Here is a 16065-nt window from a genome sequence, read left to right on the forward strand (position 1 = left end):
TGTTACAGACAACAGTAAACAGCCACTGGTTATATTGTTCATGGGTACACTGAAGGATTGCTGTTTTGTATTCTTTGTAAGCTTGAACTGTTATATATGCAGAGCTCACTATACGCTTTATACACTATATTGGTCAATTTAATAAACAACAGCTAAATAACAGTTACTCTCATTCAGATCCTTAACACTTCTTGCCTTTTTTGGTGATTGCTTATACATAGACTGATTGTTGGAATGAGGCTGCCGAAGAAATAACCCCATTCAATCCTCATCTTTACTCATCCTGTATTGGCATGTAAATTTTATGACAGTGACCAGACACAGGTTTAAATGATGGATTCACCAAGGGACATGGGCATTTCATTAGTGTGTGTCAATTCTACGTCTGACATTGTTATTAAGAGAAAACCCGTGACCAATTGTAATTTCAGGGGACGCGCCTTCAGATAATCCCCTTTCTTGTTAAAGGGTTTGCACTGAGGGGAGCAGTTACTTTGGAATAAGATCCCCAAGGATAAACTACATGACCTCCTATCTATGCATCTCCCATCTCTGATTATCAATTTGTTATAACTAATTAAGCCTTTACCTGAAAAAGACAGCTCATCACATTTTAATTTTTTTTTTTATGTCACTCGCCTCCTTATAGGAGCTGATGATTTTTATATGGTGTGGCTGAGAAGCCTGATAAACGTTGAAGATATATATATAAAAATATAAAGTAAAACAAAATCAGAATTTATATCGCCAAAAGGAAAAGAAGTGTAAAATTACTGAAAACTAAAACTTTAATTTTTTTTTTTTTTTTGTATTTAGATTTTGATATTTCACTCGTCTTTAGTTATGCAATGTTAGATTTTTTTTCGACCTTTTTTATATGTTTTCCTTAAACAATCCTCGTTCAAATTCTATTTAATGGCTTTTCACATAATTCTTTAGTGGATTAATGTCCATAATTTTAACCAAAGTTAGAATATGTATTTATTTATTTATTTATTTGATTCTATGCCATATGTCAGTATTGCTAACATGTTGTCTTACTGTCGAGGCCTTCACAGTATCAAATGGCATAAACTGTCTTACATGCAGTGGTGGACAAAGTACACACCTTCATTACTTAAATCAAAGTATAGATACTCCAGGTCAAATATTACTTTAATAGAAGTGAAAGTTTCTCTGTCAAATTATTACTTGAGTTAAAGTACTGAAGTACTTGCTTTTAAAACACTGTAGTATTTCATAGTTTACAAAGTACTTCTTAAAAAATCTCAAAACGTTGTATTTTCACAATTCATGAATGCAGTCAAGAATACATTCTGTTTATTTAGAAAACATTACTTGAAATCTCTAAAAACTATACCATGGAATAAAGACAGCAACAGTGTTCATCTGGAATAAAACAAATGTTACGTATCTCAACACACTTTCTCAGGTGGGACAGTGAGTTTTTGTATGTTTGGGCAGAGTGGGAAACAGGGAGAACATTTCAAACGATACGTATCATTCTTCATTTCAAAAACCTCTTACACGGGCTGAAGATATGGCCATGGGTGCTCAGGTGGAGAATTATAACCATCATTACCTCCTCTAAATGAACTGCCTGATCTGAGTTTTGCTCTGTGTTTTCTCCACATTCAAGTGTGGTGACGCACGATTTTCAGGTATGACTAAACCACTGAGACAAACAGAACTACACAAACACATTTTACTGTCTTAGGGATCAGATTTCAGAAAATAAAATACAATTCATGAGCTGACTTCAAAGTAAAAGTAGTGAGTAACTAGAGCACTGATAGAAATGTAGTGGAGTCAAAAGTACAATAATCGTACAATAATAGTCTTCTGAATGTAGTGGAGTAAAGTCATAAGTATCCCCAAAAAATAATACTCAAGTAAAGTACAGATACTCAAAAAATGTACTTAATTACAGTATTCAAGTACATTTACTTTGTTAATGTCCACCACTGCATATTTCTTTAGTGGATTAATGTCCATAATTTGAACCAAAGTTAGAATATTTATTGATTCATGTTGTTTTTTTTTAAATCTATGCCATATGTCAGTATTGCTAACATGTCTTACTGTCGAGGCCTTCACAGTATTAAATGGCATAAACTGTCTTTAAATTGTTCTGGGACTCATCGGATGCAGAGGACTTCTCCAGAGAACTCCTCAACGCAGCAACCGTTGCCAGGAAGTGACGTAGCTTAGTTACAAGGCACTATGTGACACCCACGGCAGCAGCCCGCTGACTGTATACAGATAACTATCATCCTGTTTTGAAAGCCTGTTCAAAGTAACACACATTTTTAATGAAGAAAATGCACTTGTAACATCATATACTATACTGTGCGACTCTTCTCACGGTAAGATATCATTGTCATACAGCTAAAGTTAGCCAGTCAGTTTGCATGTTGCTGTATGCTAGCTAAACATGTAAGCTAGCTTTCAAACTTTACGTATGCGTGTTATTATTATTATTATTATGTTAAAGGTGTTTACACGTGCTTTGCCTCTTTATGCTGCTGTGCGCAAGTTCTTGTGTATCACCCGTTAGAAAATGTCTGATTTTGTCCAAATCACGTGCTGTGTTTCCATACATCAAGCTAAAGATGTTTTGTAACCAGTTGAACAATTTTTTGTTCCATAATTTGTCATTTTGGTGTTAGGTCATTTTTTTTGAAAAGCCACTGGTTTTCCATTTTGCCTCCTTGTTTGTAAATGTACTACCAGATAACTCAAACCTGCTTCAAATGTTTGATCCCTCACAGAGAACTAAATCATTGCATGTAGTAATGCATGTTACAAATGCAGCTTAAAATGACTAACATAATGTTCATAAAGATTATATTACTGAAGTTAATGCTGACTTGTTTGTACCCGAGAGCTTGCTAGTGTAGCAGTAGATCAATATGTATTTAGTATTTAAAATTCAGCAGAATAGCTTAAAAAACATTTTTTAGTAATGACTGAAACAATTGGGTTCTTATTTGACTTCTATAAACATCTCAATCTTTTACTTTCGTACAGGGCCAGTCTGTGAGGAACACTGCCATGTTTAACCCTAATGAACTAGAGGGTGAAGTAGATCATTCGTTTTTTGACAGTGACTGTGAATCTTCCAGCGTCAGTAAGGATGCTGGGAAAAAGATGGAGAAATGCCTGAAAGGTGAAAAGGACAATCAACCAGCTCAGGAGAGGCTAAATGGAAAACAATATGAAAATACAAAGGGTGGATTATCCCCAAGGACCAATGGCTCAACAAGACAACTGGCACCACTCAAGAGCATCAGTAGCAACAGAGCAGAACAGAAAGAAAGCAGCTGCCAATCAACAGAAGAAGAGAGGGGCAGCACGTCCAGTGTTTCCTCTGTTGCCAGTACTTCAGACCATGTCAGCAGTGATAGCAGTGAAAGTGAAGAGGACATTAATTTATCCTCTAAAAGGCCAAATGGAACAGTTATGTCTTGGTTGGCTGAAAACAAAGAGGTAGATAATAAAACTGTGTTCCAACAAAGTCCAAATAACACCGAAGGAGAAACTCTATCATCCGATAATAAACTCTCAGGCTCAAACGGGAGAAATAAACAATCTCCTAAAAGATGGATAAGAAACCGACGGACAAGAAGTCCATCCCCCATTTCAACTGAGGCCAGCGTTGACGCAGACTCTGAGAGCTCCTGTAGCAGTGTCAAACAGACACGCGGTTCAGGGCCCCCCATCCTTCCCAGGCCTGGCAAATCTCTATCCCCAGGAGTGAGAAGGACCTGTGGAGGGGGCTCAGCAGGATCTCAGGATGTAGCTGTTGACCCTACAGAAGAGGCAGAGGACACTGTAACAGATGTGAGCCCCCTCTCCTCTTCTGACTTCAGCCCGCAACATTCATTGGAACCATACCCCAGGGAGACCAAAGAAGGAGCTCTTACAGAGCAGCAGGAGGAGGAAAGTGTGCCCTCCAGTGGCCTTAGCAACACACAGCAAGATGAGGACTCAGATCAGGACAATGATGATTGTGAGTATTTTGAACCTTTTATGTCTGTCAGGATGACGAGTTCTCTTTCCTCTTTGTTTACTCTTAAGACACAGAACACATTTAAAAATTACAAACAGTAATAACTTCTAACGATTGTTCTTTTCAACGCACAGGCTCTCTCAGCTCAGACAGCCAATTCGGAAGCAGAATGGTCATCCTCAATCCTGGGGGAAGACACAGGAAAAACTATTCCTTCACCAACGACCAGGTTCGAAGCATAGATCAAGAGAACCAGCGGCTTCTTCGGGAGCTTTCACGCCTCTCTCCAGGGCCCAGACCAACAAGTATGGCAGGGAAGAAAACTAGCATGGCCAATAACTCACCGCTCATTCGCCTCTCTCATAGCGCACGCAACAGGCAGCGGGAACAGCAACGCATTGAGAGGGAGAACCTGGTGAGTTCAGCACAAAAGCCTAAACCTTATCATATAAATTCACAGCACATTTTATTTCCTGTCTAAAATGAATGCTTTAGTTCTCATTTAAAAAAATGCCTTAACAGAAAGTTGGTCTGTTTTAAATGTTTGTTATAGAAGCTCTAACCCAATGTCTTTGATTTTGTGGTTATAATCACTCAACGTCATAAACTGCATCAAATCTGAATAAGAATGCACTATTTTAGGACTTCACCATAAGATGTTGGGCATTTGATGAAAGCTCTATTTGTTTTTTTACATAGTAGATTCAATTTTGGGGCATATATGGAACAATACGTGTGCTAAGTTACAGGTACTCCTATGCCCAAGCAGTTTACCATCAATCTGTGGAGTACATGTCAAAGTCACAGCTGAGATATTTTCCACATGGCATGTGTCTTTTTCGTAACTTAAGTCTGTTACTTTCTGCATGAAGAAAAACGTTGTAAAAATGTATTGTCGTCTGCCTCCTGACGCGTCTTTAAGGACACTAGCATGGAAGGCAGCTGTAGTGAGCTGTGGTCAGAGTACGAGTGCCTCTTCTGAAAGCAGACACGGATGGACTTGGACAGATGGCAGCAGGTGGCAGACTTGCAGCAGCGCCACAGAGTGACATTATAAGACAGTTCAGCCTGTTCAGCTTTAGCCTCTCACCCCAATATATTAACTCTACTTGACCAGGTCGTGGATGTTTACTCAGGGCCAGACACAGGCAGCAGTGTTAAAACATGAGTCAGAAAATAACTGACAATCAGCTGTAGCAGAGTTCTATTGTCTACTGAGAGGTTTGTCAAGTCAAAACAGGAAACTTCAAATACTTTCTACACTGATATTGGCATGATTACATTTGATTTGTTGACCAAAGATTGTTGCAGAGAATATACTCCTATATTTTCAAGGACAAACTGTTCTCTCTAACGAGTCCATCTCTCTGTGTTGTCGGGAGTGCTTTTCTGTGCCTTATCTATTCTTAGAGTGAAGTAATTGAATCTGCCGTGTGATCGGTGTATCCACCCAGCACATCACAGTGTAAGACGCTAGACAGCAAACTTCTTGAAATGTCAAGATTGGTCAATAACACATGCAACATTAATTATTTATCAGTGCTGTTTCTTTCATTTAGAAGGCTGGATTATGTTTGAAGAGGTTTCTAAATATTTGTTGGAGATGAAGACGAGTAGAAGACCCCAGTGCCTTTTTGTGACCTTCAGAGGACCTGTAACCTTTAGAAGAACTGCCTCTTGACTGTTGAGCTTAATTTGTTTTTCTTTTCATTTGGAGCTTTTTCTTTCTGATGGTTTTCTGCACAGCATGCATGTGGGAGTGTGACTGCATGTATGACATCCAGCTACTTGCCTACACACTTGGCTTTACAATTTGTAGACTTCTGCTTGAAAATGAAGATGTTGTTTTTTGTTTTATGATCAATTCAGGCTTGGAACACACCCTAATGCATGATGAATCACTTATGTTACACTCGTTATAATGCATTTTTTAAATGATGGATGGCTTCCCCACACAACTTTTATTACTGATTTAATTTATGCACACGTTGCAAGTTAAGGGTGATCACTATCTTCAGCATATTCACATGTTGAGCCTGTGAACTTTGATAGTTGGCGAGAACAGTAAGTGTGTACAATATGATTTATTTTCAACAGGCTTTCCTGAAGAGGCTGGAGTCTGTCAAACCTACACCTGGGCTAAAGCGCTCACAGCAGCTTTCAGACTACCAGCGACAAATTTCACACGTGGGAGGTCCTTCTTACCCTGTCTGTTTGTCCACAACAAAGAAGGAGAGGTCGACCAGCAAGCCACCTTCAGGTTAGAAGCTTGGCCACATTGAAATATACCCTAATCCACATGACAACAAAGTGAATAAATATCTGCTCATGCAAGGTGTGAATTCAGGATTACACTGTATAACTAAACCTCAAGGCAAGAGGATGTTAATATCACTAAAATATCACTCCCAGCTGAAAAGCCTCTGTGCACCCGACTCTAGCAGAGCATTCATATCCACACAAAATACAGTGACACCGGGAGAACTGTGTAGTTATTTTGTCGCAGCCTGGTGTTTTCTGTGTGATGATCTAACCAAGATAAACAAAGATGATCAGCATGTGGCGCTGCTCTGCGCTGCTCCTGTCAGATTGAATGCTGCAGATTTATCACACATTATCCGACCTGCTGTCATGAGATGGCTGTAGATATTTAATTAACAGAAGGGGAATGACTGTCAGGCAGTGAAAAAACAGCTGTGGATGATAGAAAGCTGCTAAGAATCGACCATTCATATGTAGGGGTTCCTCTTGGCTCTTAAACCTTGTCACTTTGAATAAACATACAAGTTTTGAAGGATTTTTCTTGTTACATCTTGTATTTTTGATAGTATTGTATTAACTCATAAATATCCATGTAGGGTTCAAGAGTCATAAATAAAACTCTCTTTACATCTCAGTGGTTGCTGAAATGTTCAGATCTAAAATATAAGTTCTATATTCCTATTAACTAAACTTACAAATGTTGGTGTGTTAGGTTTTTGAGATTTTCTCTCTGTTGTCCACCCTAGAGGGGGCCAGGCCGGTCAGCTCAGTCCATTGCAGCCCCAGACTGGTTTCCACCAGCACCAACTCCAGAAACACACCAGTACCAAGGTCAAAAAAACCAAGTGCAGTCCGGCCTGCTTGGTGCTGAGAACTCTACAGACATCTGATCTACAATATATAACAATGCTTCTGGTTCGATGTTGGTTCCCATTCTTCTCAACAGGATCAGTTTTGTGGGAACCAAGACTATAGGTCACATATTCATACATGTATGGATTTGCTATATCTTTAGTTGACAAACTCAACTATTCTGTGCTTTGTATTGTCATAATAAACAACTATAAAGATCTTTGTTGCTGAAATATTGCAAATTATGCTTAAAGCTCAAAGCCATTGTAATATATTTAATTTGTGCATTAGTAGTTTGTAAATACTGCAGTAACTATTCAAAACAGTAAACAACTGTGCTCATATTAATAGCAACTTACTGATTATCTCATTGAGTTTGTTTACATTAAATCAGCAAGTTCTTTTTTTGTTTGCACCCTTTCCCTCATATTTTTACAATGTGTAATGTGCTACAGATTATGTTTCATAAACAATAAACATTTTAAAATCATTTTGTTTGTTTTGATATTCTGTTACTGTTTAAAAAAGCTGCTTGTTTCACCAGTAGGCAATGCAACATTTAAAAACTAAAAAAGGTAAGAGGGCAAAAGTTTTGCTAGGTCATACTCCCTATTAAGGGGCGTAACGCAAGTGAAAATCAGGATGTTTAGCTGCTGTTTTTGCATACTGGCTCACAAATACACTGTAGTAACTTGCTGAGTGAGTTGGATATAAAGGAGCCAGATACAAGGTGTCTGAGGTATATATATAATAAATGTGTGTTTTACTGTGGCTGACAGGCATGACAATAGAGCGTGCATCAAACCGGACTGTTTGACTAATACATCTTTATTCTTAGTTAAATTAAGTGTGAGATAAGATACATGGAGTAGAGTGCTCACAACACAACTGCTTCACAAAATGAAACTAACATGAGGAGGCTGGTAGTGATGTCATCATTTTCGTCATCACAACATCTCCACTGGACAACCTGCTTTGACTTTTTGTGCGTTTTGGCACGTCGTAGATGGGATGTGTATGTACAGATTTTCTTCGGGGGCATGTGAACCCGGTGAGGTAAACCTAACGTACCTGTCTCGGGCAATCTCAGAGGAGAACATGCCCTCATTACAATTCACCACAAGCTGTTATCACTCTATCACAAGAATTAAGACTTAAACAACGCGAAGGGTTTCCTTGGGGGGGCGGGGGGACTGGGAGATGAGAAAGTTTATTATGTGTACTTCTTGATCTCGTCGTAAAGCACCAACACGAAGGCGCCGCCCATTCCTCTGATCACGTTGGACCAGGCCCCCTTGAAGAAGGCTTTTCCACCCTCATCCTTCACGATCTTCTTCCAGCAGTCGATTGTGCCCGTGTACATGATGTCAGCTGTGGACATAAAGACACAGAGAGTGATGTCCAATTCTCAAAGGTGCTTACATAAAATCAAAAAATAATTTTACTAGTACAAGTGCCACTCACCTCCTTTACGTCCAGACTGCATCATCATACGACGTCTGACGGTGTCGAATGGGTATGAAATGATGCCTGCAGCGGCAGTGACAGTCTGCGCGATCATCCAGGTGACGACGATGTGCGTGTTTTTGGGATCTGGCAGCATACCTGCACGAGAGGACAGGTTGGGTCACTTGCAAGTTACAACGATACACACAAACATGTTAAAAACATGGCAAAGGTGACGTTCGTCCAGATGTGCGCACCTTTAGCTGTGTCAAAGCATCCGAAGTAAGCCGCTCTGTAGATGATGATACCCTGCACTGACACGTTGAAACCCAGGTACAGACCCTTGAGGCCATCGGTTTTGAAGATCTTGGAGATGCAGTTTCCAAGACCGGTGAACTCTCTTTCGGCTGTGCCTTTTCCGATGTCGGCAGCGAGTCTTGTTCTGGCGAAGTCAAGAGGATAGACGAAGCAGAGCGAGGTCGCACCAGCAGCACCGCCAGATGCCAGGTTACCTGCGAAGTAACGCCAGAACTGTGTCTTTTGATCCACACCACCGAGGAACAGCTTCTTGTACTTGTCTTTGAAGGCGAAGTTGAGGGCTTGGGTGGGGAAGTAACGGATCACGTTGGCCAGGTTGCCTCTCCAGAAGGAAATAAAGCCTTGTTCCTTTGGGATCCTGACCACACAGTCCATGATTCCCTTGTACTGCATATCTACAGTGATCTGTTTGCTGGCATGCTGGACCTACAACCAAAGACAATACAAATATATACATATTTTTTAAACACAGGCCTATGAACTACCGCAAAGTTTGATCATTCCCCAGTTTGCGCAATACAATTATTCATTTGTTTGCGACTGAAATTAAAGGATAATATTCAGTATACCAATATTAATGCTTTTCTATATTTACATATAATCTTGGTGAGTGTTTAAACTTTTCTGTCCAGGCATTTCTGTGAGTAGTTGTAGGCCTGGCAGTGAACACTCCTGTTACTTGAGAATGAGCTGTGTATTAGATTACATGCTTGAAGTTAAATTTAGCAATTTAATTCCACTAAATATGACTGCGGTCATGTGCAATATAGAAAACATTATTAACATAATAAACGTATCAATAGCTCATGAAGTTAAGTTTTTTCAACTTTTATTGCCTATTATTAGCCAATCACCGCTTTCTTAGCAGCAACACTGTGAGGTCCAGTGCGTAAAACCATTTCCACACTGACGCGGGACCTCTCGCGTGCCCTCTGACATTATGCACCTGACCATATGAACTGACACAGCGCACAACTGGACGTTTCGTATGTAAAAACTATATTAATATTACATTCAAGTCTTGGGGTTATCAGCAACCTAACATTTACGCACAGTTTACGCACACCATTGTTAACATGCTGCGACTCTTAGGGCAACAATCAAGTCAAAAATTTTACCTGCAGCAACAACTTGACTCTCTCAATGGGAGCAACAGCAGTTTTGGAGATGGCAGCGGCAATACCACCTGCCAAAAAGTCCTTCATGAAACTAACCACCGCGTCCGACATGGCTGCAAATTATGAGACCCTAGACAGTTCCAAACTTGACCGAGATCCTCCAAGGAAACCCAACGCCTCTCCAAGTGGACGAGCCCCCCTCATCTGCCTTAATATATCAGCAGCATTTATCGCGAGAATTTTAAGTGATGGATTTGCATTTTGTCGAACGGACGAACGAGCCTGAATAAATATCCGAGGTTAAAGTTCAAGGCGTGCGCCATGTTTCCTGATATCAAAAGTCGACTAAGCCGGGGACGTTTAAAGGACACGATATAAGTTGTTTTACTACTATTAAAACATGCATATGAATGGAATCAAATCAAATTTCAATCATGTTAAAGCCTTTACCTGAGCTACTGCTGGTAAATTACCCTCATATCCATAATGCAATATACTCACGAGGGGTCAAATTAATTACAGAAGAACTCGAAATGAAAAGAGAATTCTATGTCATGATTTGTCAAATTGAAAAAATATTTGCTGCATATTTTATTGTCATCCTAGAGCAGGCCATTTTGATCACATTTCACAGCCTGTGCGTAAATTGAAATCTAAAAAACAAACCATAGACTCTCACAAAGTTCCTTCACTTAATAATTTCCGCAAATAAACACGCTATAAAGATCTTAAAGATAGAACAATTCTGGCCTATTCCCATCACACCTAGACAAATGTCAGTCCAGGTAACCTGTTAGAGGTCAAATTAGGGAGAAACTTTTTTCCATGGAAGTAAAAGAAAAAGGGGGGTGGTTTGATTAAAGCACCACCTTATTTCATTAGATTTTTTATTGATTCAGGTTGGTCTTTTCCTCTCAGTTCACAGTCAATTTTGCAGCACATTCATTTTTGCACCTGTTGAAAAATCTAGAGTCAAGTCAGCGCAATTCAGAACGGAAGCGCATCTTGTCCTTTCAAAACAGCAGTCACCAATATGCCTTAAAGAAACACATCATTCAAGTTATTATTTTTTTTTTTTTTGCATAGAGGTCTGTTTTACCAAAAACATCATTCTGGCTGACTTATCCTGTGTGGTCCCGTGTGTGCACATATCTGATACTTAAAAGCGACATGATCCATGGCCACATATGATCTTCATACGCTGCCAACTTGGCTTAGTTTTGTTCCACCGCACAGAACGTACTTCAGCTTCCTGTCCATCAGTGTAGCAGAGTTTCGACACTAACACATTTATAGACTAGCCTAATTCCAAATGCGCAGTTCCAGTATAAGTTCCAGAAATCCTTGTATTGCTTCCACATTTAAGATTGGCATAATTCAAATAGGCCTCCATTTAAAAAAAAATGTTTTAAACAATATCTGAAAGTAGTGCAGAAGCGTATTGTTGTCATTACAGGGAAAATGCTAGGCTGGCTATCGAGTATTTTAAGCGATTGCCTAACTTTCTCTGTAGTCCCCATGTTGCCTGCTTGAATGTGTATCAGATGCATCCCCTTATTTCCATGAAACAGCATAATCGACTAAACTGATCCTGAGAAACATTGCAACATCCAGCAGATCATACATAGCTTTACGTCGGAAAAACTGCAAAGCCCTAATATGTGCGTGTAAAATCGACGAAGCCATACTAATATCAAACATTAAAAATAATATTGGAAGAGGTTCTTTTTTTTTCAGACACCATTCCTCCCCTCACGACAGTACCTTCCACATTGTAACCACTTGATGGCGCTATTTGACTATGTTGATTCTCAAGCCAAATTAAAAAGTTAGTTTAAATACTAACAATATCCCGTACTACTTTCATGAACCACAAAACAAATTAGAAAGGCTGAGAAACAGCAAAATTACTGCAGAGGTCAAGAATCATCATCAGAATATATGATTAAAATATTCAATAACGACATTAAAAAGATGAGATAAATAATTACAACGGTATAGGGAAACACTGATGATCAAAACCTATTATTATAGCTATGACATTATTTTAGATAACCCTGATATAGCACTATAAATGAATAATACTGTACTAAAAGTATAGGGTAATTAAAAGCCCCATTTAAAGAATGCACTCGCTTCTTGATATCAGATATCCTGACAAATAATCAATCAAGCTTTATATATATATAACACCTTTCATACAAAAAAATTGCAATTCAAAGTTCTTACAGAGATTGAAAACAAGAAAGAAGTAGACATAAAATGATGGCAAGACATATTAAAAAACAAAAATGTATTTTAAAATAGAGACTTTTGCACACCAACAACAATAAAAAAAAAGTTTTATTTAAATAAGTTAAAGCACCAAATCAACATTAAGAATATAAATAATTAAAATAAATACATAAAAAAGGGTAAGGATAAGAGTTTAAGATAAAATACGGGCTTAAAATATTAATAAAATTGAGTAGATGAATAATAAAAACAGATAGTTAAATTAATAAAATAATACAACAAAGCCAGACTGAATAGATACATTTTTAGTATACATTAATGGTATATATTCAAGTTTTTTATAAATATATTCAATTTCAATTGGTTGTCTTTCTTTCAATAGTGGAATTTTGTATGATGTGCAACTGGGATAACATACACTTAAACTAAATGCACCAAAGACAACACTTAGTCTTTTCTTCATTTAGTTAAATCTTTGGTGTTGATACACGTTGACATAAACAAACTAAGTACATTTTGCCTATAGCTTCTCTAATTCTAACTTTGTCTGGTTCTGCTGTACCACCGCCAGGCTGTTGCATTGCTTCTCCCAGTCAGTGGGTGGCAGTGAAGAGCTGGAGTTACAATAAAGAGCATCATTACCATCCTCAGACTGCAGTAGTGGTACCCAGAGAAACAGGTGCTTTAACTCATCTACTACATACCCGACTGACAACAATACAAATAATGCAACACTTTGTTTGTTCCCCACGGGAAAATAATTTTAAGTAGCCACCAGCAGCGGGGTCAGAGGTCAGGCTCAGCTGCGACCAAGGAGCTTGTTTAGGATCTCGGTTACTTTAACACTTGAGTAAGGCAGATGCTGGCTGGCATGGGGGGCTTGCACCTGCTTGTCTGCAAGTATATTTTGGTAATTTTGTTTGTTGTTTAAAAGTGTGTTTATTAACCCGACACTTGGTAAAGCAATATCTTTTTAAAATGAGCATCTTTATCAGAAAAAGAATCTTTACTTTGAAATGTCAGAGATGTCACTTTAAAAAAAAAATTTAGTTAACAATTCAATTTTCACATTTATCAATCCTGTTTCAGTTACATTAATTGAAACTGTTTCTAAAAATTAAAACTTACTAAATGATAAATATTTTATTCTTCATTTGGATTAACTGGGTTTTTTTTTCTCCACACATTTGCCTTGTTTAATGTTTACAATATTTGTTGTTGTTGTTGTTTTAAAAACCTCATCAACCTCATTCAAATTATCTAAGAACATGGAGAAACCACTTGTTTTAGTGGAGGTGACTTGGCACAGTAGATTGACTTTAACACACAAACAAAACTTGTGCAACTTGTCCAAAATAAAGCTGCGATGCCTTGTTTGGTGCCGTTGAACCTCTTTTTGTACTGTTATTTAAATCTGATCTAGATTTGCGAAAGTCGTTGCTCAGTAACCTTGGATGGAGGGAGGGGTCTTGGAGGGGGTGAGGGCCTGGATTTGCATTTTGAGTATGAAGAGCTGCAGGTGTCAGACAGTTAGACCCCCGCCACACACACACAAACGTGCACACACCCATACACGGAGCCGTTACGCACGGCTCTGACACCAATACAGTCACCGATTTTATCTCTTAAGAAGCAACTGTGACAGACATCTTTTTATTCTCATGGTCCCCTACTGTCTCAGACCTTAAAGCTTTGACCAGCAGGGACAGAAAGATAATAGAGATTAGGAATGTCAGACAGGGTTAAAACCACAGATATTAGGGTCAAAACTCACCAGCATGGGGGCCACTGGTTGCTTCTGACTCCAACTTGTGAATTATGAGTGTCTATATCAGTCATTTCTACTCTATGAAATATTACTAATATAACTCAATAAAATACCTACTATTTAAAGCTTCTGTGAGGATATTTAAACTGGTTGTGAAACAGACTGAAGTCAATACTGATGCTGCTAAATGAGCAACAAAAGCAAACAAGAAAATCAGTGACAATTCTGCTTATTTCTGTGGGTTTCTGAAAAAATTATAAAAAGTACCCGGCCTAAACAACTTAACATTTATCACAGTAAGGATTCTTAATGTGTGATTTATTTGACTTCTGAAAGAAAGTAAGATGCGTTTATTTGTTTAAAACATCACTAATGTATGTGAAATTGACCAAATAAAAGTTCCTCAAAGGAGCTTTAATGTGTAGAACCTAACAATATTGTTACAATGTTAAACACAGAGATAAGCTAACTTCAAAGTAAAGTTAAAATATAAAAAATTTAAAAGCCCTCTCAGCGAAATCTCCAAAAATAAATATATACCCCCTTTTTTTTTCCCATCAAGCAGCAACCTCCGGTCTTGAGAAATGAAGCCCATCTTTACTGCAACATGCAGATAACATGTTAACAGCCTGGTTAAAAAAATATTTTGGTCTTCTCTAACTGCATACATTGTAAAGGAGACACATTTCTTTTCATAACTCATTAGTTCTGAAAAAAGATGTAAAGGCAACAAGTTTTGCATAATAAGGGCTATTGCTGACCAGATTGATGGGTGGGTACACCGCAGCTGTAAGCAAGGAAGGTTAGGCCTGCCTCAAGTCCACCTCTTTGCCTATTGAGAGGTTGACCTAAAGGTATGTTGAGTCAGCATTTCCAATATGGCAACTGCACCCAGCTTCAAAACTCAGTCATGGCACACTGTATAGGTTTTCAACACAAACTTCTACTTACTTAATATCATTTTTCAAGAAATCTGCCTCTGAATAATAAACATAGTTAATACTATACAGATTTTTCAAATCCTAAGAATACACTAAAACCATCCATGTGTTGTCTTGTCTCTCAATACTTTGTGCTCTCCCTTGCTTTAGTTGTTTCTTATTTATGACCTATGGTAAATATATAGTTTCACTTTTAAATAGCCTGACTGATTTCCCTAAATGGCAGTGTTCTGTAGCAAAAAGCAAACATTGCTCAGACAGGTGTAAAATACTTTGGGATTACTTTCCCTTGCGGATTAATACACATTTGGTGCTTTTCTGAGTATTTATGGCAGCAGGTCGATGAATGTGAGACTGATAAAAACAAAGTAAAGATCATTTTAATGAAGGATCAACAGTGTGGCTAAACGATAGATTGAAGAGGTTGAGTCACATTGAAGCTTTTAGACACAAACAAAGAAAGCTGTTAGCAGGATCAGTTCACCAAATTTGTTGGCAGAAAGGAATAAAGGGCCTTGTAGAAATGTAAAGTGTGTTATAAAATATACAAGCTTACACAGAATACAAAACCATGTGTATCTAATATGTGCCATATTACAAGCAGCATAATCCAGCAGAAGAAAAGAGCCACGCACCAACAAAAGCTCAGTTCCCTCCTAAAAGAAGATCATATTGGCTGTTTATTCCCCCACAATGCTCGATCCCATGAGTCTCCTGTTTAAAGTCAAAATCTTGATCCAATCCTCTTCCCTCAAATCCAGCAGGCTGGGATGCACACTGAGTTAGACACCGGGCTCTTGGGGGCTTAGAGGGAAGAAGATTATTTGAGTGTTTCCCCTCTTCTCTTTGGTGCCATTATTGGCTTTTGACCTGTTTTTATAAACTTTAAAGAGGCTAGCAGGGGCCACTATGAGTAAGGGAAAGCTCAAGTGTGTTTGTGACAAGGGGAGGACAGCGTCATGCAGTTGCTGTTTCTTATCCTGGGTACTGCCAATCCCAGAGCAGACAAGGTGAACAAACACACATACACACACATGTAAACAGGCTACTGTTGAGAACAAGGGGAAATCCCCATGACCAATCAGGAAGACCTGGAGACATACAGCTAGTGGG

General features: G+C 38.5%; 2 protein-coding genes across 2 annotated transcripts; one reads left to right on the forward strand and one right to left on the reverse strand.

Moving 5' to 3' along the window:
• The first annotated feature begins 2114 nt into the window (after positions 1-2114).
• cfap97 (cilia and flagella associated protein 97) lies at positions 2115-7346 on the forward strand. Its single transcript, XM_034688773.1, has 5 exons — positions 2115-2366; positions 3031-4012; positions 4147-4427; positions 6110-6272; positions 7021-7346. The coding sequence occupies exons 2-5, from the start codon at positions 3055-3057 to the stop codon at positions 7143-7145; spliced, it is 1527 nt and encodes a 508-aa protein (XP_034544664.1). The 5' UTR covers positions 2115-2366; positions 3031-3054; the 3' UTR covers positions 7146-7346.
• Positions 7347-7933: 587 nt separating this feature from the next.
• slc25a4 (solute carrier family 25 member 4) lies at positions 7934-10396 on the reverse strand. The gene is made up of 4 exons (XM_034686889.1): positions 10009-10396; positions 8830-9316; positions 8591-8731; positions 7934-8497 (listed from the first exon to the last, which is right to left on the reverse strand). The coding sequence occupies exons 1-4, from the start codon at positions 10117-10119 to the stop codon at positions 8340-8342; spliced, it is 897 nt and encodes a 298-aa protein (XP_034542780.1). The 5' UTR covers positions 10120-10396; the 3' UTR covers positions 7934-8339.
• Between the last annotated feature and the right edge of the window lie 5669 nt (positions 10397-16065).

The sequence above is a fragment of the Notolabrus celidotus genome, chromosome 7 (genome assembly GCF_009762535.1).
Source record: "Notolabrus celidotus isolate fNotCel1 chromosome 7, fNotCel1.pri, whole genome shotgun sequence".
NCBI lineage: Eukaryota > Metazoa > Chordata > Actinopteri > Labriformes > Labridae > Notolabrus > Notolabrus celidotus.